General features: G+C 55.1%; 1 protein-coding gene across 1 annotated transcript; it reads right to left on the reverse strand.

Annotated features, from left to right (window-relative positions):
- Positions 1–403: 403 nt before the first annotated feature.
- Positions 404–22,655, reverse strand: SLC6A12 (solute carrier family 6 member 12). Its single transcript, XM_003126574.6, is given in 17 exon segments — positions 404–1,439; positions 2,841–3,011; positions 3,404–3,504; positions 5,877–5,979; positions 6,938–7,075; positions 7,543–7,655; positions 7,973–8,097; positions 8,343–8,446; positions 10,050–10,184; positions 11,374–11,506; positions 12,420–12,507; positions 13,325–13,465; positions 14,691–14,825; positions 18,786–18,977; positions 18,980–19,027; positions 21,002–21,085; positions 22,548–22,655. Coding segments are annotated over 17 exon segments (1,980 nt in total). The 5' UTR covers positions 22,573–22,655; the 3' UTR covers positions 404–1,295.

The raw sequence follows: 22,655 nt of genomic DNA on the forward strand, positions 1-22,655 counted from the left end.
CTTCTTCCAGCTCCCAGGTCCTCCCCAGGAAACTGTCCAGAACCCTTTGGAACACAAGACCACAGAGTTTATCCAAGCCCTGCCTTCCTCCTCCAGGAAGCCTTCCCCAGCCAGGGAAGTGTCTGGTGCAGTGTGGCAGGGGCCTGGAGAGAGGAGCACCCCCACGGGCTCTCATAGACTCCAAGGCATTGCTGGGGGAGGGGAGGTGGAAAGCGGAGAGAAGACAGAAGTCCAGAGAGGAAATCTGCTCAGAGGGGTACGGGCAGGCAGAGGAACTGTGAAGGTGGGGCCGCCAACCTGGGGGAGCTGCACCCCCTCCCCGAGGGCCCTCTCTCCCTCCCACCCCACGAAGCGCAGAGGAAGAGACGCGGCGGCGAAGTAAAGAAGGCTGGCACACGCGGCAGGCGGTCCATGCACGCTTGTTAAGCAGGCAGGAGGGGGCAGTGGGAGGGACACTGGCCTGGGGACAGGAGACAGGCTTCAGTTGTGTCTCTGGCCCTGAGGAGCTGCGTGAACTTGAAAAGTCATTTTGTTTCTCGGATCCTCTGTTTCTTTATCCACGAAGTCAGGGTTGGGACAAGTGCAGGAACACAAATGGGGCTGTCGGGAGCCCTGTCTTTGGAAGATTGTGAGCTGGGAAAGAACCTCTGACCGGCTAGCAACGTCTGTCCTGGGCTCAGGCCGGTGGACGCAGGCATGCCATGTATTTGCCAGGTCCAGGGGCCATCCTGAGCCCCTGCCACCCCACGTCGAGGACAGCACTGCAAAGCACATGTGGAACTCTGGTTGGAGCTGGGACGTCTTGAGAAGCACAAGACAACAGTGGCTGTTTCTCTCAGCTCCTTGCTGAGGACCCAGGATGCGAAGCCAGGTGATGGACCCCTCCCTCAGAACGACAGGGTGGGAGGGGGGCGGTGTTCAGTTGTCACATCCAACACGGCGTGTCCCATCAGGCTCCCTGAATCAGATCACGGTGTGTATCCCAGCCGGTGCTACCCTCCTAAAGCACAGATGCTCTCTACAGGGGCCGTTCCCTCTGCGACACGCCGTGGTGTCTTATCAACAGGGTAGGCTCCAGAAAGACCACCTCCTTCCGAGAGAAGATGGTGTGTTCTGACAGGCGCAGCGTGCTCCAGTGGGACCGTGTCTAGACCACCAGACGGGACCATTCACGGGCATCACGGAGCTTCTCAGCAGGACTGTGAGAGGGGGTGGAGGCGAAGGCTGTCCACTGGGGTGGAAGGGGGGCCTGACCCAGGTCCCTGGCTCTGTAGCCACCTGCTTCGGGCCACACCCTACAAGTGTGTCTCCTTCTCCCCAACCATGAGGCCCCCCTTCCTTGGGGAGGGCCTGCCGTCCCGGCCGGGGCCGCCCTCCAGGTGCAGGTGTGGCTTGGGCTGAGGCAGACTGGGGTCAGGTGTGACGAGCTGCCGCAGGCGCTGTGGGGAGAAGAGAGAGTCGGTGATGCTGTTGGGGAGAGAGGCAAAGCCTGTCCCCAGGGCCCAGGCTGGAGCTGGCACACGGGGCAGCTCGGACAATGGGAGTGAATGAGCGACTGCAAATCTTGAGAGGAGAGGCAGGAACATCAGGACTGAGCGTGTGAACTGCCTGGTCCCAGTCCCAGTTCTGATGCCTGGGCAATCGTGGGTCACCCATTTGACCACTCTATGCCTTTTCTGTAAAAGGATCATTTAAACCTCGTAAAACAGTGCCTCACACAGAAAAAGTGATCAATAAGTATCTAATTTGCTCTTCTTAATACTGTTCTTATTGCTACCCGCATCATATGATCAGTAAGTGCTATTCTTTTTCTCCTTAGCAGCAGTCATGCTACTACTATTGTATTACTGTTGGTGGTGGTGCCACCTCCTTCTTGCTTTGAATGCAGATGTGATGACTAGAATCACGTCAGCCTTCTTGTAGCCATGAGGTAATAAGCAGGATGATGAAAAGACAATGAAACCAGGATGGAAGCGCAGACACAGAGGAAGAGTCTGGTCCCTACTGGCCTCTTTAAACAGTTGAACCAAAAGCCAGCAGCCCCCATCTCTGGTCTTCGTGACACACAAAAGAAACTACACCCATTTGCTTACAGCAGGTTGTGTTTTCTGTGACTTGCAGGCGAGACAGATTTCCACCCATGTGATGTCTTTGTGGGACACTGGTTCTCTCCCTCCCAGGAAGGCAAGTCCCAACCCCTGCATGTGGTTGAGGGCAGAGTTAAGAAGAGGGAAGGAGCCAGGAGACTGTGGATATAGCTTGACTGCTGGTTTCCAGGGTTCAGGAGTGGGACTCTGTGCTCCATGACCCCCCGTGTTCCTGTCTGTGATGACTTCCCCCGTTCCCCTTTGGCAGCTGCCCTTGCTCAGCCCACCCAGATGATCTGCGGGAGGTCAGATTCTGAAGGTCTAGGTTGCTAGGGCCCTTCAACGTTTCAGGTCTTTAAAGACCCTTCTTAGAGATTCCATTAGGCCAAAGACGGCCCCAGTCAGAGCTGGCCCCAGCCGTGGTGTCCAGCCCGGAGGTCCACCCCCTCAGTGCCCCCTTTAACATGCCACTTCCTGGCCCTACCTTCTTTTTTTTTTTTTTGCCATTTCTAGGGCCGCTCCCACAGCATATAGAGGTTCCCAGGCCAGGGGTCGAATCAGAGCTGTAGCCTCCGGCCTACGCCAGAGCCACAGCAACGCGGGATCCGAGCCACGTCTGCGACCTACACCACAGCTCACGGCAACGCCGGATCCTTAACCCATTGAGCAAGGCCAGGGATCGAACCCGCAACCTCATGGTTCCTAGTCGGATTCATTAACCACTGAGCCACGACGGGAACGCCCCGGCCCTACCTTCTTGAAAGAGCCCCTGGTCCTCAGGAGGGTGATGGTGATGAAGAGGGGGACGCAGCTCATGGAGGAGAGGGCCAGGAGCCAGCCGATGGAGTATCCCCAGGGCGGGTACACATAGACATTGTTGTACTTGAGAGGCGTGTATTTGCTCAGCGAGAAGAAGAAGGTGGCCTAGGGAGAGTGGGAGGGGCAGCCGCAGATGAGGGAGGGAGCCCCCGACACCCACACCGAAATCACACAGTCAGAAGTGCTTCTAGAGGTAGGAGAGTAGAAGCCAGTGCAGGCTGCAGGGAAGGCGTTGGTCATGGTCACGGCAAGGCTGGGACAGGAAGGGAGGGAGGTGGAGGAACTCCGAGCGGATGGGCAGAGGGAATCAGGCAGCTCGAGGTGATGCTGGGAGAAAGAGACGGAACAGGAACTAGGCCAGTAGAGGTGCTGGGGAAGCAGAGGGGCCGTGACCTGCCCATAGGAAGGGACTGGACAGGTGGGCAGGAGCCCCAGCACGCAGGCTCCCATCCCTCAGCTCAGGGATGCAGCAGGGGAGGGTGGCCGGTCGCACATACCAGGCAGAGTCCAGGGGTCAGGAGGAGCCAGGAGAGCTTCACCAGGGGCCACGGCCGGTAGCCAATCATGTCCTCAATGTTGTCATAGAAACGGTTGGCACCTGCCCAGGCGGGTGGGGAGAGAGCGTGAGGACAGGAAGGGGACAGTGGGTGGTATCAGGAAGGACTCATCTGCTCTGTCTTCCCCTCGCCACCACTGGATCAGGGCCTGGGAGTGATGCTGCCAGCAAGCAGGGCCCTCCAGAGCCCCCTAACCCCCAGTGCATCTCTGGTCTCCCCCCACTCAGGGATGGGGCCCTGCATCCTAACAGAGAACAAAAGGAGCCAAAACGGGCCTGAGGGCGACACAAGCGCTTCTTGTGTCGCAGACATGAACCCAGTTTCAAGTGAAAACAGCCAGAGAGCCATTGCTCGAGCCTAGCACCATGCTGCAACCACACCCAGACTCCAGGGAGCTCGCTGCATCCCCGGGAAGCACGGAAGGGCGCTGGCTCGTGGCCGTGGAAACACTGTCTCGTGTTTGCTTAATGTTCTCAGGTTTCTGCGTTTGTTGCGTCTTCTAAGAAGCAAAGAGCCATCAACTGAGAAAGACACGGGAGGCCCTCTAGCCCAGCCCCCCCAACCCCCACCAAAAAAAAACACCCTAGAGAGCTGTTCCTTTGGAGGCTAGATTCCCTGCCAGGTGAAAACCAGATACTGCTGGAGGTGTGACCTATCATCAGCTGTGATTGTCAGAACAAGTTTTGGAAAGCAGCAGGGTAAGAAGGTAGGAGACACGTGGCGGGGACGGGAGGACGCCAGCTCTGGAAGGCCTAGGGAGCTGAACAAAAACCTTCCCGCTCATGATTTGTCCTGAGGCCCCGCTCCCTGGCACCCACGTACCCTCTCTGCTCTGAGCCTTGTGACCCTAGCTGGTGCAGCGGGGCCAGACAGACCTGGGACATGACGACAACCCCTCCACGGACTATGTGAGCTTAGGCAAAGGGCCTAACCTCTCTGAGCCTCAGTCTCCCTTCTAAAGGGCTGTGGTGTGGATTATGAGATTCTGCAGGGTAGCGACTCTGTATGAAGGTTTCTCCCCCAGTGTCATCAGTGACCATCAGGCCTGGAGATTACGGCCCCACTGGTTAGCTTTCTCAGTGCTGAGGTGGCCAGGGCTGTTGGTGAAACTGAGCAAGGCCCTGTGGGGCTCGTGGGCACAAAAGCCTTTCTGTGTCCCCCTTTTCTTGTTTATAGGAAATGGGCCTCATTCAGCCTCCATAGCCTTCCCTGGGTTCCTAGGGACAGGTTCAGACAGTTGCTGATCAGGGAAGGAAGGGGATGCCGAGACCAGGGAGGAACAGCCAAGAAACAATAGCCCAGCTCTGGGGCAGGATCCTGGGTCCCTCTCAAGGGATACGCATAATGGTGTAGGCAGCTTACACACCTAAGAGAAAAGCTTTATTCCTCATGCTTCTTTTAGAAATGGATACTTTGAAACAGAACAGCTTGGAGCCTTCCTTGTGCTCCTCCCTAAACACAATCACCTGTGAGCTAAAGATCAGGCACCCTGAGCACCACTGCCTGTGGGCTAGAGATTATTAGCACATGATGTTTTCCAGGAACTTCCCCAGTTTGTTCTAATCTCTGATCAATATGGCCTTTTCACAAGGACTGTTATTCTAGGCCATAACCCAGAGGACCAGCACCAGGATCACGCGGAGGTCTCCTGACGCCAGCCTCAAAGACTAAGATTCCCCCAAAGAAAAAAGAATGCATGTTTGTCCCAATCCTGATTCTTATCTGAAACCCTGCTTTTCTCCTTTGAGACTATAAAACTCCCTGCAGTTCTTCCCCAAGGAGGGCACAGTCCTTAAGGCATAAGCCTGCTGTGGCCTCCTTTGCCTGGCAAAGCAATAAAAGCTATTTTTTTCTCCTTCACCCAAAACTCTGTCTCCATGTTTCTATTCCGCACCGGTGGACAGAGGCTGAGTTTCAGCAACATTGGTGGGAGTCAGTGGAAGCCGGAATCCACCAAAGAATAAGAAAAAAATGCGTAACAGCCACAAGGGGAAAAGCTACCTAAAAAATTCAGGGATGAGCTTCCTGTCCATGGAAGTATTCAAGCAAAGTCTGGGTGATAACTTTGAAAAGGAATGTGGGACTCTGTGAAGGATCAGGCTAAGGGGACTTGAAGGTCTCCTCTGCCTAGGATTCCCACTGCTGAAGGGCCTCCAACAGCCTCTGGATCAAGAAAGCCATGCTGTTATTTATAATTATTCTCACTCTTCAAGGAACCCAGTGTGTCATTACCCCAGTTCCACCTGCCCTGAGCAGAGGTGCCGGGTTCCCAGCAATGGATAAACTCAGGTAAAAAGAACCAGGACAGCAGCACGAAGGCCTACAGAGGCCAGAGCACCAGCACACCTGTCCTCACCTGGGACAGGTCCTGCCCTTCACGGGGCCCCAGAGACCCCACCCCACCCACACTTACCATACACCCAGCCAATGCAGATCACTTCAAACACGGAGAGGAAGAGCAGGCAGATGCCACTGGAAGCGTAATAATCAAACAGCTGGAAGATATACATCCCTCCCTGCAGGCAGGGGGTGGAGCTGAGGCTTAGGCTCGAGGGGGCGGGGGACACGCTCTGCCCCACACAAGAGGACAGACCCCCAACTGGGGTGCCACCCTGCCCAGCACTGGGAGAGCCATCCCCTGACGCTAAAAAGAGTTTGCCCTTAACACAGACACTCTGTTACATAAAATAGACAACCAGCAGGGACCTGCTGTAGAGCACAGGGAACTCTCCTCGATATTCTGTAATAACCTAGATGGGAAAGGAACCTGAAAAAAATAGATGGATATGGATATGTATTAACTGAATCACTTTGCTGTACATCTGGTAGGAACACAGCATTGTAAGTGAACTATATTTCAATCAGAGAAAAAGGATTTTCCCCACCTGTCCCTGACTTCTGCGCCTCAGGACATCTGCAAGGACTCTGGGGACTGTGGCGCACACATGCTGTGCGGTCTGCCCAGCATCCCACCTCCTGAAAGTTGCCAAGTTGAAGCCACCTCACTCTAAGGAGGCTCCCCTCCCTGCTCTAGAACCCACGCCTGCCACACTCCCTCCCCTGGGGTTGGTTGGTGGCACAAGGGAAGCCTGAAGATGCACAGCCATCTGTAACTTCCCAGGAGGGAAACTGGCCAGGAATGATGGTACTAGAGGAAAGAGGAGCCAGGAGATAGAGGGGAGCATCCCTGATGAGGTCATTAAAGCTGCTGCATCTAACCATCCCTGAAACCAAACATCTCTAGACTTTTCAGTTTCCTGACCCCGAAAATTCACCTTCCTGCTTAAGCCAGCTTGCATTTGGTTTCTTTCACCTGAAACCCAAAGAAAGGTCACCAATACAAGTAGGTCCCCCCATAGGGTCCCTCCACCCTCACAGCGAGGGGCTGGGCAGTCGAGGACAATATGGCTCTGAAAGGGTCAGCAGGCTCCCCCACCGCTCCTACCCTGGCCCAGCCTTTGGGCCGCTGCTCACCTCGGTGACTAGGAAAAGCCCGATCAGGTAGCAGGTGACCGAGACGGCAAGGATCAGGAGCTCCCGCCGCCCGCTCTTCCGGAGCTGCCTGGGGAACATGTCCATGGAGGCCGTCACCAGGCACTCCATACAGACAAACTGCGGGCCGGAGGGGGCTGGGTGAGAGGGGCCACCTGCCCAAGCCCGCCTCCTCGCACCCCCTACCCCGGCCCAGCTGACCACCCACTGCAGGTGGCACGAGGGCAGACCGGGGGTGAGGCCGGCTCTGCCTCAGTCAGGCATTCACCACAGAGGCCCCACAGGGAGGGTCGGGGGTGCTGGGTGGGGCTGGGCGGCTTGAGCTGGGTGGCCCAAAGGAGCTTAAAGGATGTTGGGGGGGGGGTGTGGCCACGTCTGGAGAAGGGTCAGGCCTGGGGGAGCAAAGCAGGGGACTCCTCACAGAAGAAGGTCCCTAGGCTCAGGGTCACCCTATCAACCCCAAGGTCAGGCCCTGGACAGCAGGTGGGGGGCCTGGGAACGTCCGGTCAGGGGACGGGGAGTTGAGGGAGGTAATGGCAGGAAACCCAGAAAGGGGGTGGCAAGGTGGGGAGAGCGTGGATGCAAACCTGGCTGTCCAGCCCGAGGAAGATGAGCATGATGAAGAAGAGGCAGGACCACAGCTGGGACAGGGGCATCATGGTCACAGCCTTGGGAAAGGCGATAAAGGCCAGCCCGGGGCCTGCAGGGCACACACACCGTCAGGGGAGCTGGGGCTCTGCTGCCCCGGGCAAGCCCCTAACCCATGTGTGCGTGTGCATGCGTGTGCTGTGAGTGTGTGCTGGTTCCAGAAGGCAGGCCGATCCCGTCCACTCGGCCGTCCATCTGTGCAACCCTGCGTCCATCCATCCATCCATTCCCTCAACCACCAGGGCCCTGCTCTGTGCCAAGCATCACTCCCCAAAGCTGAAAGATTCCTATGAGCCAGCTTCTGGGACCCCTGCCCTTCTGCCCCCTGACCCTCCTCCCCCAGGTCCCAGGCAGCAAAGCGGCACCTACCTGACTCGGCCACCTCAGAGATGGGCACCCCCTGCTCTTGGGACATGAAGCCCAGGATGGAGAAGACCACAAACCCGGCCACGAAGCTGGTGGCGCTGTTCAAGAAGCAGAGGGCGATGCAGTCCCTGTGGGCGGCAGAGAAAATGGGAAGGAAAAGGGAGAAAGAAACTCATCAGCCACTGTGGGGGAGGGAGACCAAGACCAGGAGCCAGGTGGGGGGAGGAGAGGGAGAGAGAAAAACCCAGTTCAGGAGGTGGACCCACAATGTCGAACTGACCCTGCTTGGGGACCCTGATGGTAAAGGAGGAAGCCCCCCACTACCCCCTGGGGAGGTGCTCCTCCCAGCCACCCCACCCCCCCGCCAGCCCACCTGTAGCAGTTGTTGTGGTACTTGTTGTAGCTGCCCAGGGCTGTCAGGCACCCCTGGCAGATGGCAAAGGAGAAGAAGATCTGGGTGCCCGCATCCATCCACACCTACGGGAGACCCCAGGATGCGGTAGGAAGACGGATGAGCCCACCAGGGCCTGGAGCCAGTGACCAGAGGCCCAGCCTGCATCCCACAACCAGTGGCACCCCCCCAGTACATCCCACTCCCACTAACAGGTTCTCCTCTTCTCCCAAGTACTCAGTAGGTGCCAAGTATGTGCGCATGACTTGAACCTGTAGTTGGAGTCACCACGGACCATGTACTCAGAGAAGGGGAGGCCTGTCTGCAGGGCACTGGCAGCCCTGGGCAGCCACAGTGGTCAGAGGCCACTCCCTTCCCCAAGACTTCACTGGGAGGGGGAGCAGGGGGAGGAGTGAGAGGGGCAAAGAGTGCACTCCAACTTGTCCAGAGGAGGAAACAATGACAGCCAATAAACCTGCAGGGAAATGTCTAACCTCAAAATAAAAAAGTAAAATTAAAGGGAGTTCCCTGGTGGTGCAGCAGGTTAAGGATCCAGCATTGTCACAGTTGTGGCACAGGTGTGATCCCTGGTCTGGGAACTTCCGTATGCCACAGGTGTGGCAAAAAAAATTTTTAATTGCAGCATGATACTACTTTGACCTATCAAATTATCAAAGATTAAAATAAATTATGCTCAAATCTCTCATGGGCCTGCAGAAGGGAGGTTCCCCCCAAAAGGAGGGGTCAAAATCCACAGCAGATGTCAAGAACCTTGAAAGGTGTGTATTCCTTGACTTAGTGATCCCACGTCTAACCAGAGATGTGGTCAAAGATTTAAACACAAAGTGTTCATTGCAGGTGTCTGTACGAGCATTAAAAAAAAAAAAAAAAGAGTCCCCTTCGTGGCTCAGTGGAAATGAACCTGACTAGTAACCATGAGGATGTTGTTTTGATCCCTGGCCTCGCTCAGTGGGTTATGGATCTGGCATTGCCGTGAGCTGTGGTGTAGGTTGCAGATGAGGCTCAGATCTGGAGTGGCTGTGGCTGTGCTGTAGGCCAGCAGCTGTAGCTCTGATTAGACCCCCCAACCTGGGAATCTCCATATGCTGTGGGTGTGGCCCTTAAAAAAACGAATACATGACCTGAATGTGCAAGAACTGGGAAGAGTTGGGTAAACACGACACCTGCCCCAGGTGTGGGTGCCCAGCGGGCACGTGTCCTGTCTGCCCGCTGCCCCCAGTGGCTCGAGAGCGGTGCCTGGACTCAGGGACCTCAGTATATCCCAGCTGAATGGGCGAGTGAATGGATGGTGGATGGTGGAAATATTATGCAAGTGTTAAAATGATACTTGCAGATGAATTCATAACATGGAAAATGCTTATAATATAATTTAAGTGAAAATATTTATCTCTACCTATAATTATCTCAATAATGTTAATACAATAACATCAGCTAGAAAAAAAATTGGAAGGAAATATACTGAAATGGGAACAGAGGTTATAGCTGAGGGGTGGAATTACAAGGGATTTTTAGTCCCCTTGTCGTAATTTTCCTCTATATTATCTAATTTTTCTCCAGCGGGCATATACTGCCTTTAAAACGAAAGAAAAGCAATGGAAGGTTTTCAAAAGTCCAGCTCTGGTCTGGGTGGGCGACGTCTGAGGAAACGGCTCCCAGCACAGTTCCTACCTGGGGGTCCTTGAGGCGCAGCAAGTCTGGCTTCACATAGTAGATGATGCCCTCATAGGCGCCAGGCAGCATGACCCCTCGGATCAACAGGACCAACAGCATCAGGTAGGGAAACGTGGCCGTGAAGTAGACCACCTGGAGGGAGCAGGTCAAGGTCACTCCTGGTGGGGATGCATCAGGCCTCCGGTCCCTGCTCCCCAGACAGCACAAGCCACACACAGCCTCTCAGAGACATTGGAGAGGGAGCCCAGGGCATTTCCCACCCCTTCCTTTACACATCGGGGGTCCGGGGCCCCCAGTGGAGGGTGGCACACATCAAGGGGGGCCGACGGGAGGAGGAAGGGTGGGGAGGGGCACCATTTCCAGCCAAAACATCTCAAAAACGATTTTGAATCCAGGATCTGGTCTCTCTTAATCCCTCACCCTGGCTGTTCTCCCCAAGCCCCCAGGGAGGGGAAGACTCCCGACCAGGGGAAGGGGAGCAGGTTTGTGCAGTGATCGGCGGGGAAATTTAGACTGGACTTTTCCAGGCTTATGTTCGGGGAGCAGCAGTGGTCTGAGCCCTGGGGAACTCAGGACGCAGAGGGGCCCTGCTCCACCCCAGGCCAAGAGCAGCCCCTTCCCCGAGGTGGCGGCCCTGTCTGTGATCTTATTATTGCTATTGCTATCTTTAATGCTATTATTACGACAAGCCATGGAAGAGGGAGGCTGCCGCAGGAGCAGGCTAACCAGAGAAGTGGGTGCCCTGTCTATTCCTGGCCTTAAAAAGCATGAAGCATCAGTGTCAGACTCTCTGGGCTGGAAATAATGCTCAGAGGTGAACTCTGTACACACAACAGGCCGCTTGGTCCATCCTCGACTGGAAGTCCACCTCGAGGACGGTTCTGTTTGCCAGTTCATCCTAGACATTGTCCTGGTGTGCTGTTAAATAAGACAAGCCTGTCGTACGAGTGTGTGATATTCACACACATTAGACACAGGTACACACACACACACACACACGTATAAAGGAAGCTGGAAGGCGATGCAGCAGAAGGGATAAGCAGAAACCACGCCCCCAGTACGCTGGTGGCTCAGCCCCAACCCTGGGGCTTTCGTTTCTTCTTTTGCTCTGCGTGTTACCTACATAAACAGCCTTTGAAAGTCAGTCTGAAAACGAAAGCCTCTCCCTGGGATGAACTAGACCGAGCCTATCTAGGACTTGCCGTTCTCACCAGGCCTCTCCCTTCCCTGCTTTCTCTCTCTGTTCTCCGGGGGGATATGGTGGAAGGTCCTGTGGACTCTGGGGGCCACAGAGAGCATCCCTGGAGCCAGAACAGCTCACCTTGCCCGTGGACTTGACCCCCTTCCAGATGCAGAAGTAGCAGATGACCCAGGCGAGCAGGAGGCACAGGGCCAGCTCCCAGCGCAGGGCCCCCAGCTCATGGATGCCCGCGGTGATGCCCAGAACACGCCTCCTGAGGAACAGACGGGGAAGGAACACCAGGTGAGGGCTGAGGGGGCGGCGGCCTCCAGGGCTGGGGGTCCTGATTTTCAGAATCCAGCCCCCCCAAACCCCGCCCTGCAGCCATCACCCTCCCCCATGTGCTCTGCGTGCCCAGGCCATTAGCTGACCAAGTCACGCAAGCCCATAGGTACCTCTGTCTCACTCACTCAGCTCTCTCTGTTGTTCAGAGAAGAGGGAGGCTGCTAAGTGTCTGCAAGCACGTGGACAGTGGGTCATTGTGTGTGCGGGTTGACAAGGGGCCAGATGTGTGTTGGCATCTGGGGGGACGGGACTGTGAGCTCGCGATGGCAGGAGGGCACCCTTGTGGGCAAGTTGCCCAACACGAGGGCTCGGGTAAGCACGAGGGCAGGTAGGCTTGTGCAAGAGTGGAGGTGGACACATGTGGACGGGTGTGTCAGGGGCCACGTGAGCAGTGGAGGTGTGAGCATAGGTGAGTGTAGAAATGTGCCAGTTTTCTGTGGTGTAAATACTCCCACTTTGGCCAGATTCAAGCCACCAACAGGACTTCACGGAACATGGAGCTGGCAAGAGACAGGTCCCAGGTCACCGTCAGCCACAGCGGGTGGATATGTCAGTGCAGGTGGCTGTGGGGGGCGGGGACGAGGGTAAGAGGGCCTGTGTGAGGTGTGGGTGATGTGGACGCATGTGTGAGCCTCGGTGCATCCCCAGGGTGGGTGCAGGGTAAGCATGAGGGTGTAGACAGTGGAGGAGGGAGGGTCCCTCATCTGTTAGTGACATGGGGCGGGGGTGAGTGCCGGAAGGTATGCACAGAGAGGCACTTGCACCCCAAATCCCAGGCCCCAGACTTCCAAGTTCCCTCTGCTTGGGGCCCCCAGGATGCAGTCTCCAGGCCCAGCACCTACTCCCAGAATTCCATGACAGGGGAGGTGACATTCCCGGGAGAGGTCGCCGTGTTGGCTGCCGAGCGGTTCAGGAAGTCCACGCAGCGCTCTGTGGGGAGCAAGGCGGGAGCATCAGCTGCGGACCAGGTTGGGGGGGGTGCCCCACACCCTGTGCCCGTCCCTCTGGGCCCATCATTCCAGCCCCAGGAGCTTCCTGAGAGCCCCCACCTGCCAGCATATTGGAAGTTGGTGGCTCCAGGGACTCAAAGGACCAACCCCCGCCACACACACACCATGTGCCTCACTAGGCTCTTGTTCCGGTGAATCTGGCAGCTCCTCTGGCCACCCCGCCAACCACCCCAGCCCAATCCCAACTTCAGAGCCAGTGTGGACAGCGCTCTCAGGTGATGGAGGGACCAAGGAGTCCTTGCGCCTGCTCCGCCTGCCGCAGAGAGGTCCACATGCAGGCGTTCCCACCCTCAGCCCCCAGTGGGCACCTCCCTTCCCATGGTCGTGGTTTCTGCCCTGATCCTTTCACCCTGGAAACCTGATCTGGGAGTTGTCTATTCACAACTCTGGGCTGCCCACTCTCCAGGGCTGGGGCCATGTAGCCTGGGCCTACCTGCAGATCTCAAGGGCTTGGCGCTTAGCAGCCCCACAGGCCACACCAGCTCCGCAAGTGGGCAGGTGAGGAGTGTAAGTGCCTGGCAGCCGCCATCACACCCACAGGCCCATTGGGTTTTGGGGTGTCCTGGTGGCTGGTGGAAGGTCCCACACAGGGTCAGACAGCAGGACAGGCCCAGCACCCACACCGGGTGACTTCCAGGCCAGTTCTGCCATGCTCTGTCACTGTCTGCCTGTCATCAGACTCCAAGGGCACAATGCCAGGGGAGAGACCCCATCCCAGGGGCTGACGCGACCCCTACCTGTGTTCCAGGAATGGGCACAGCTCATCCAGGGCAGCTCTGAGGTAAAGGAGCTGAACAGGTAGAAGAGGGCCCAGGCGAGGATGACGATATAGTAGACATTCAAATAGGCCTCAATGACCACAGACGCCACACCAATGCCTTGGCGGGGGTGGGGGACACCAAGAGAATCCAAGGGAACAACGTCAGCTGCAAAGTCTTGGGAGCTGCCAGCTGTGCTGGACGGACTCCAGGGGCCACACGGACGGAACCGCCGGGCTTAGTTTCGGGCACAAGAAGCCACCTTAGTTTTCCAAGGAGAGCAGGTGACAGAACACCATGCTATGCATTCTCCCGTTTTTAGGATATAAATTTGAATATATGTATGTTTTTTCATGAGAAGGAGCATCATTCAAAACCTGACAAGGGGTTCTCTAGGTAATAGCCTTTCAGTTCGATGTTTAAAGTTCTTGTCTTGCTGCCTATCTGTTTTTCTAGTTTTTCTATGACAATCACATGTTCCTTGGAAAGTCACAAGGGGTCGGAAGAACAGGGGCAAGTGGGGAGGCCTGAGAGGAGCGAAACCAGAGGAACCCTGGTGTGGTCACCCCAAGAGGAATCGGCAGCACAGTAGCCATGACCATCCAACCAGAGGTCAGGATCCTAGCCACCCAGGAGCCAGGGACAGCCCCAGGCCCACCCCTGACCAGCCAAGCTTGGGCAGCCCCCAGATAGGCCTGTCCTGGGTCTGGCCACTTAGGGACAGACGCGAGAAGAAGGGTCCTCCCGCCACTCCACTCACGTAGGGAACCTCTCAGGGCCAAGGACGGGACTGGCCGCCTGGGGACTGGCCCAATCAACTAACGAGGGGGTGGGAAAGGACCCCTAGGGAGGACAGGGGCGGTGACCTGCTCAGCCACCAACTCAGGAAAGAGCCCGAACCCAAGGAGACCTGGGTTCAGATCCGTAGCGAATGGCCTCATGGTCGCTTCTCCAGAAGGAGGGTAAAGCATTGTTATTGGAGGATCAGAGGCAGAAATGCATGCAAAGTGCTTATGGGAGCCTCGCGCACAGTAGGTTCCTTATCACCATGATCATCACCGTTATTACCCCTTGGAGGCGCATCTGGGACCACACCACGTCCTCGGCAACCCAGTTTCCACAAAGCTGATGGAGGCTCAGCTTCAGGGCTCCTCGCCGGCAAGGACCCCTCCCAACACCCCGCACCCAAGCTGGTGTTTACGAGTTTGTGCTGTCCTGCCTGAGGGTGCTGCCCACAGGCCTGGCCACACTTCCCGCAGCCCCCAGCGCCCTTAGCACAGGAGGGGAGGGCAAGAAGAGGGAGAGGGCAGGGGCATGGGGAACGGGGGCCAGGCAGGACACTCACCCTGGAGGAGGGGGCAAATCTTCTGCCAGGCAGTGACGCTGCCCTGGCTGGTGTACTGGCCCAGCGCCACCTCCAGGAAGAACACCGGGATGCCGCAGGTGAAGAAGAAGATGAAGTAGGGGATGAAGAAGGCTCCTGCAGAGAAGGGGGGTGGGACGGAGACTCCAGCCCTGGGCCCCTCCCAAAGCTGTGCTCCAGTACCGCCTCCCCCTCTCCCCCCGTGACCCCCAGGCCCCCGAGGCCGTTTCCTCCCTTCCATGAGCAGGGACGATGGAGGAAATTTTCCAGCCCGCACCTGACTCAGGATAGGAAAGGCCTTCGAAGAGAAATGAATGAAAATGTAGGTGGAAATCCTAATATAGGCGCTATTTATTTTCTCAGTGTGATTCACAAATCTAGTCAATTTATTATTTTGGGGAAAAAAACATGTGTTCTGTATAATTTGATATGCTTATTAAATTATCAAGTTTGTTATGTTTCAGAGAAAAACAAAACACCTTGTTTCAGAGGGTTTCCTTGCCCCCCTCTCGGGATCTGGTCAGAACTGGGCTCCCAGTTGACAAAGCTACTCCTCTGCTGGGGGAGATTCTGGGGGACATGGTTTCAGCAGCCACGTGATGGGTGCTGACCCCCAGGCCCCAGTGGGAGGCGGGCTAAAGACACCCAGCAAATTACAGCCCGGGGCGCCCACCTTGGTCACCTCAGAAATGTGTTCATCACACAGTAATAACATTTGGCACTTAGTTGGTCTTTCTGTGCGTAAAGGCCCTTTTCTACATGCTTCACCAGCCTCAAAACCCTCCCTCACGAAACAGCCTTCCTTCCAGGCAGGAGAGACTGTTGTTATCCCTATTTACAGATGAGAAAACTGAGGCCAGTTTGAAGTTTCGAAAACTGCGTCACAGGTGAGGAAACTGAGCCACCACCCCAGGGGGTTCCACCTGAGTCTGGGCCCTTAGTCACGACGATTTATGCCTCTCAAGCAACCTGTGCTACTCTGTAGAAAAAATAGAAAGTACAGGAGTTCCCGCTGTGGGACGACATTATAGGGCCTTTCCATTTTGTTATAAACACGCACATCTATATTTCCTTCTTTGCAAAAATGAGAACCTACCAGGCATTACTCAATAACCACTTAAAAATGTGTATCAGGGGAGTTCCCGTCGTGGCGCAGTGGTTAACGAATCCGACTAGGAACCATGAGGTTGCGGGTTCGGTCCCTGCCCTTGCTCAGTGGGTTAACGATCCGGCGTTGCCGTGAGCTGTGGTGTAGGTTGCAGACGCGGCTCGGATCCCGCGTTGCTGTGGCTCTGGCGTAGGCCGGTGGCTACAGCTCCGATTCGACCCCTAGCCTGGGAACCTCCATATGCTGACGGAGCGGCCCAAGAAATAGCAACAACAACAACAACAACAAAAAGACAAAAAAAATAAAAAATAAATAAATAAATAAAAATGTGTATCAGGGACCTTGCTTCTTATCAATAAATTGATACCTGCCTCACCACTTTAATGGCTGTGGGGTCCCCCTCACGCAGCTGCTGGAGAGTATTTGCTCAGAACCCCACTGGCCTTTCTGCTCGCTCTCCGGCTGTGATGAAGAGTGTGGCCCGCACCCCTGTGCCCTTGTCTAGGTTGCTCCTTAGTATAAACTTCTGACAGAGGAATTGCTGGATCCGAGGATATGGACCTTTTTTTTTCCCCTGCTTTTTTTGTGGTAAATTTCCCTACTCTAACCATTTTTAAGCATATGGCCCAGCAGACTTAAATACATTCACCTTATCATACAATCATCTCCACCATCCCTTTCCAGAATTTTCTCATCCTTCCAAACTGAAACTCTGTCACCATGAAACACACTAACACCCCATGCCCCTCCTTCAGCCCCTGGCCCCACCATCTATTTCTGTCTCTATGATTTCTTTTTTTTTTTTTTTTTTCTGGTCTTTTTAGGGCTGCCCCCACAGCATTTAGAAGTTCCCAGTTTAGGAGTCAAATCAGAGCTACAGCTGCTGGCCTCCACCACAGCTGCAGCAAAGCCAGATCGGAGCCACATCTGCAACCTACACCACAGGTCACGGCAACGCCTGAGCAAGGCCAGGGATCAAATGCACATCCTCATGGATTATAGTTGGGTTCATTACCACTGAGCCACAGCAGGAACTCTGTGTGTCTAGGAATTTGATCATTCTAGGCACCTCACATAAGTGGAATCATACGATGTGTATCCTTTTGTGGCTGCCTTATTAGCATAATGTCTTCAAGTGTCATCGATGTAGTAGCCTGTGTCGGAACTTCCTTCCTTTTCAGGGACTGAATACGGATCTGCTGTAAGTACACGTCATGTTCTGTTTATCCATTCACCCCTGGGGTACATGTGGGTTGTTTCTATCTTTCAGGGATGAGATTTTTAAGGTCTTTGACAGGCATTTGCAAATCACCTCCCAAAGCCTTGGACCATCTGCCCTCCAATGGCAACTCAGGAGAGGAAAGAAGACTTAGGGAGTCTTCCGGGGCTGCTGACGCTGCCCAGCTCTATGTCTGGGCACAAGGGGCTGAGGGCTCTGGCCCATGTCGTCCTCGGACCAGATCACCTTTGGCTGTGGCTCCGCTAAGTCTGTGAAACTGCAGCCCCACGTCCTTCCTCATCCCCTCATCTCTGCCCTGAGTTGGTCCTCACCCCAGGCTGGGCTGCATGGCCTGGGCCTGCCCAGGACTGTCCACTCCTATTTCTTTGGAGTCATTAGTGTGGGCAGTTTTCAGTAATAACTAAGGTTTTAAAACACAGAGCAAGGTACATGGTACAGGCTCAGTAAGTATTTGCCAAATTAAATATTATGAATTGTGTTTAGAAGGATTTCCTAAACAACGGTTATTTTAAAATAGGAATGGTCCTTCTTTTTGCCTTTCTGGAATGTTTCTGATATTCACATATGTCATTTCCACAAGAAGAATAAAGGTATTTTCCAAAGGCGAAAATGAACCTGGCAGTCACAAATAAACTCATATAAATGAATTATCCCATTCATGTGAAATATTCCATGTAGGTGAATCCACAGCCACAGAAAGCAGATCAGTGGTTGCCCAGGGCCGGTGGGGGGAGGGATGGGGAGTGACCTCTCATGGGCACAGGACTTCTTTTGGGGGTTGATGGAAATGTTCTCAAATCAATAGTGGTGACGGTTGCACAGTTCTGCAAATGTACTAAAACCTCTTAAGTAACACTTAAAAAGGTGCTTCTGGTCCCTCCCCACCAAGCCCCTGAGCATTTTTACTACCTGTGCTGGAAAACACAAAATTGTTTAGTTTAAAAAAATCATAGCGGAGTTCCCGTCGTTGCGCAATGGTTAACGAATCCGACTAGGAACCATGAGGTTGCGGGTTCGGTCCCTGCCCTTGCTCAGTGGGTTAACGATCCGGCGTTGCCGTGAGCTGTGGTGTAAGTTGCAGACGCGGCTCGGATCCCGCGTTGCTGTGGCTCTGGCGTAGGCCGGTGGCTACAGCTCCGATTCGACCCCTAGCCTGGGAACCTCCATATGCCGAAGGAGCGGCCCAAGAAATGGCAAAAAGACAAAAAGACAAAAAAAAAAAAAAAAGAGAGAGAGACTTGCTCCTTCCAGGCCTGGCTCAAACGCCACCTCCTGGATAGAACCTTTCCTGATCCCCTGCCTTCCCATCTCACACCCCTCCCCCACCCTGACCCAGCATCCCTGGGTCCCTCCTCCCTGCTTTGCTTCCCACGCTGCCCTTGGCTGGAATGTAGCACAGAGGATACTGTTCTGTGTCTAGAACAGTGCCTGGCCCATGGGAGAACCACAGCAGGGGCTGAAAGAGGGAGTGAATCTTTCAAGGACTGACACCTGCACAGAGTTCTGGGAGAAGCTTCTTGAGCCCTCGGCTTCCTCCATCCTGCCCCACTGCCTCACCTGGTCTCTGCCATAGCCCAGAGGGGATGCCAAGGCAGTAATGGGGCCGAATTCACCCTCCATGCCAGCCTCCTTCTGCTCCCATATCACCCAGGCAGGAGGTGCCCAGGTGGGCGCTGCCCACAGTGAGGGCTCAGCTCCCCCCACAGCATCCACCTCAAAGTGAACTCACCTCCTCCGTTTTTGTAGCAGAGGTAGGGGAACCTCCAGACGTTGCCCAGCCCAATGATCTCCCCGGCCACGGACAGCACGAACTCCATCTTGTTGGTCCACTGGCCCCGCTCCTTCACCTGGTCCTTGACTTCCTGGTCCAACTTCTCTCCCTCCTCGGGGACCGCCACTCTGCTCTCCATAGCTGTGGAAGGACTGGGAGGCCACAGATGGGAGGGGGCAGGACGGCAAGAGAGGCACAACCTGTGGGAACAAGAGGGAATGAGCTGGGCTATGCCAACGATGTCCTGCTGTCTCTGGTCTCTTCGTCCTAATCTTTCATTATTGCCAGAATGTTGTTTTATTATTTAATATTGCTGGAATATTGTTTAATAGCATTGGACTACTGATTTTCTTCCCAAATCCTCAATGACTTTTTCGACCTCAAGTTACACTTTGCTCTCATTTTGACTCTGAGAACAAACAGGGAGCAAATCTTCATTTGGCTCTTTTGTGGATGGGAAATCCAGGTCTTGACAGATGAAGTGACTTGCCTGAGACCATTCCAAGTAGATGGGATTACAGCTCAGACTTGGGGACTTTTAGTCCTAGTCTCTTTTGACCTTTACTGCCAGCTGCCATCCCCACCAGCCCGTCTATCCCAGCTCCTCAGCATCCAGTGAATGGCACCTGTCCAGCCTTCCCCGGGCGGGAAGGGATCAAAGCCTGCCAGGGGTGTCAGGAGGTCAAAGGGCAGGTGTGGCCAGGTGACTGCACATTCTTCCCTGGACCAGCTGCGTGCTCATCCCTGTGCCAGGGCGATCGACCGCCGCAGGGTAAACATGGGAGCCCGCTAGCTCCGGGCATCTGATTGGGACGCTGGGGAGGGTGGGGCCTCTGCAAAGGCCAGATGGGGACAGGGGCCAGCCCCGGGCCCAGTGCAGGCCTTCAAGGGAACCCCAATTCTTTCCCTTAACTTCTGTCCTGAGAGCAGGAGGGGGTCTGGGTGGCAGAAGTGGTCACAGAGGGATCCTCTCTTGGGGATCCCACCAGATCCGAGTGGTGCCCTCGAAGGAGACCCAGAAGTGACTGCCCATCACAGCAGGTCACTGTCCTTCCTGACTCACTGCCTTCCTGAAGAGTGGCCACTCAGCTTTGCCCTGTCCCTCTCGTGGGCCACTTATCAGCTGCCCGGAAACACACGCATGCCTGCAGTGCTTTACCTGGAAGCCTAGTTTGGCTCCCCTCCCCACCCTCTGCCTGAGGCCACCTCCGCCTTTGTTTCAGGAGCTGCCAAGAGGAGGTGCCCAGGCGGCAGAGGGAGGCGCCCACCCACGCCCCTCGCCTGTGCCTCCACCTCCCAGGGACACTGGGGAATCAGAGTGACCAGAAGCTACCGAGGGTTCTGCTCCTCCAAGGCACTAGAGAAACACAAGGGATTCTTTTTATTAGAAGAAGAGTCTGTGTTTACTTGTTGGTCCTTTTAACCCAGGCAACAGCCCAAGCCCAAGTCAGTTAGAAAGGTGTGGCAGGGCCATCCGAGGTTATGGAAATTTTTGAAGGTGACTTGGAGGGTGCAGATTATCCCAGGAATGGGACAGCATGTGGGGGTGAAATTCTGGTCCTGGGACCTACTCGGAGGCTTCCATGACCCCGGCTCAGCCCAGGAGGGAAGATGAGGAGAGAGGCAGCCAGTGGAAGCAAAGGCCGAAGGCTCCAAGACAAGGGAAGAGGGAAGAAGAAGGGAAAGGAAGAGAGCTCCAGGTCCACAGGGAGTGGCCAAACCCCATGGGCCACTGTGATTGACAACCAAGCCTCAGGTGCAAAGAACAGGGCAGTCTGGCCCCAGGGGAAGAGCTGGTGACACCTGAACCAACTGCAGACCAAGTTGCTGCAGAATTGAGGCTGGGGCACCCTGAGGAATGGCCCCCGAATTATTACTGAATGAATGAACAGATGAATGGACTCAAAAACATGGACGAAGAAGCATCAGACAGACCCCAGGTCTGATTGAGACAAAGCCAATAATCATAGAAGTTGACATTTGAGTCAGCACTGTGCTCAAAACATAGACATCTTTACCTGCATTAAGTTTCATCTTCATAAAAAATCTTTGAAGTAGAAGTTGCTATCAACTCCATTTTATAAAAGAGGAAATGAACTCAGAGAGATAAAGGAACAGGACCAGACACCCCCAGTGCTCAGTAAACTATTTTTGAATGGCTGGAATAAACTTACCCGGACAGAGAGTGAGGAGCTGAGCCTCGACGTTGCTGTGTGGCTTTAGACAAATCACACCACCTCTCTGGGCTTTACATCTCCCTGAAAGAGAGAGTGGCTCCCGCTCAACTGGGGTGTTGGGAGGGCAGGGGATGCAAATGAGACCCATAAAAGACCTCGCCAAGCCGTAGGGTAGCTCAGCTTGAGGCCCCAAACATTCGGCCAATCGGGCAGCCAGGAGACAAATGTCACAGTCCCCAGACCAGAGGCAGTTATTTCAGGGCCAAGTTGTCCCCAGCAGCTGGAGGTTGGGAGCCCTGTCTAGGGAAGGAGTAAATGAAGGGAAAACCAGAGCGGAGCACAAGATGGCAGGCAAATCCCAGAGCCCAGGGTGGGCTCAGGATTTGGGAGAAGAAAACACAGATGAATTGACCCTGATGGGACAAGTTTTGTTTACTGTTGGCTTTTTGTTTTTTAAAGATTATTGAGAGGAGCATGATTTATGAGTAAGAACGAAAAACCGGAATGGCAGAATGAAAGCAAGAGCATGTGAGAAGGAAAGCTGGCCCAGAGCCATGGCAAGTCAAAGGGAAAAAGGCTTAAACTGCAGCAAGCAGGATTCAAGTTAGACCCAAGGAAGAAATTTCCAGGAGGATGTTAGACATAAAAACAAGCCATATCTCCTTTTGGGGGGTTATTTTCAAAAGCCAAAAGGACAGCATCCTACAGTCCTGCCACCCTGAGGTCCCCGTCTGTCCCTGGCCTGTTCGCTGGGAACACTTAAACAAAAGCATCATCCACAATCAAGATGACTTCTGGAAATCTCCTGCTTCCCAAGGGTCAACCCCAGCTCTGTCGCCTCTCCAGCCCCTGGCATCACCTGCCAAAGCTGCCACCTGCTCTCTAAGCTAGGGCAGGGTCGGGGGCATGGGTGAGGCCTCACCACCGTGCCCTCCAGAAGACACCTACAGCCATGCTGGGCCCAGTGCTGCCTGTGAAGAAAATCTTCAAGAGGCTGCCAAGTCCAAAATTAACCATGTTCAGGAGCTGGGGACATAGAGGCCTGGCCAGTGTCCAGCAGAGGAGGAGACACAGGTGGAAGTGCAGCCCCCCAAGTGTGGCTGGGGTGCCAGCGACATTCCATCATATCCCCACCCCCACCAGGGTTGGCCCAGCCTCTGACCTGGGGGAGCAGCCACCCCAGCCCCCTGATCAGCCCACACCCACATACCAGCTCCCACTTCTGTACACACGCTGGTGCCGTTCCCGTCACGTCTCCTTGCACACACATACCTGTGTGTATGGCACCAAGACCTGACCCCCGTTCAGTCCTTCACACCCCGTAGGCCACCTGGATCGGCTGCTGGTTGCCCTCCTGGGACACAAGCCCGCCCCTGTCGCCCACTGGACCCCAGAGTTCCCAGCAGCTTCCTCCTCCTGGGAGCCTGCTTGGCTGGAGGCAAGAGTCCCTCCCTCTGATCAGTTGCCGCTTCCTTCCCACCTGCTGGACCGTCTCCCACCACCACCCTGGCCCCCTGCCATCAGGTGATCACCCCTCTCTCACCCACGCTCCGTGGCCAGCCCCCCATCTACCAACTTTCCTGCCACCCAGGCTTGTCCCTGAGCAAATCAGATGCTGGAGATGGTGAGGGGGAGCTGGGGTGACACCCTT

This window comes from Sus scrofa, chromosome 5, assembly GCF_054392235.1.
Source record: "Sus scrofa isolate SSC_HxYL_T2T_F1_AM1 chromosome 5, Sscrofa_HxYL_maternal_Yorkshire_Landrace_v2.0, whole genome shotgun sequence".
In the NCBI taxonomy this organism is placed as follows: domain Eukaryota; kingdom Metazoa; phylum Chordata; class Mammalia; order Artiodactyla; family Suidae; genus Sus; species Sus scrofa.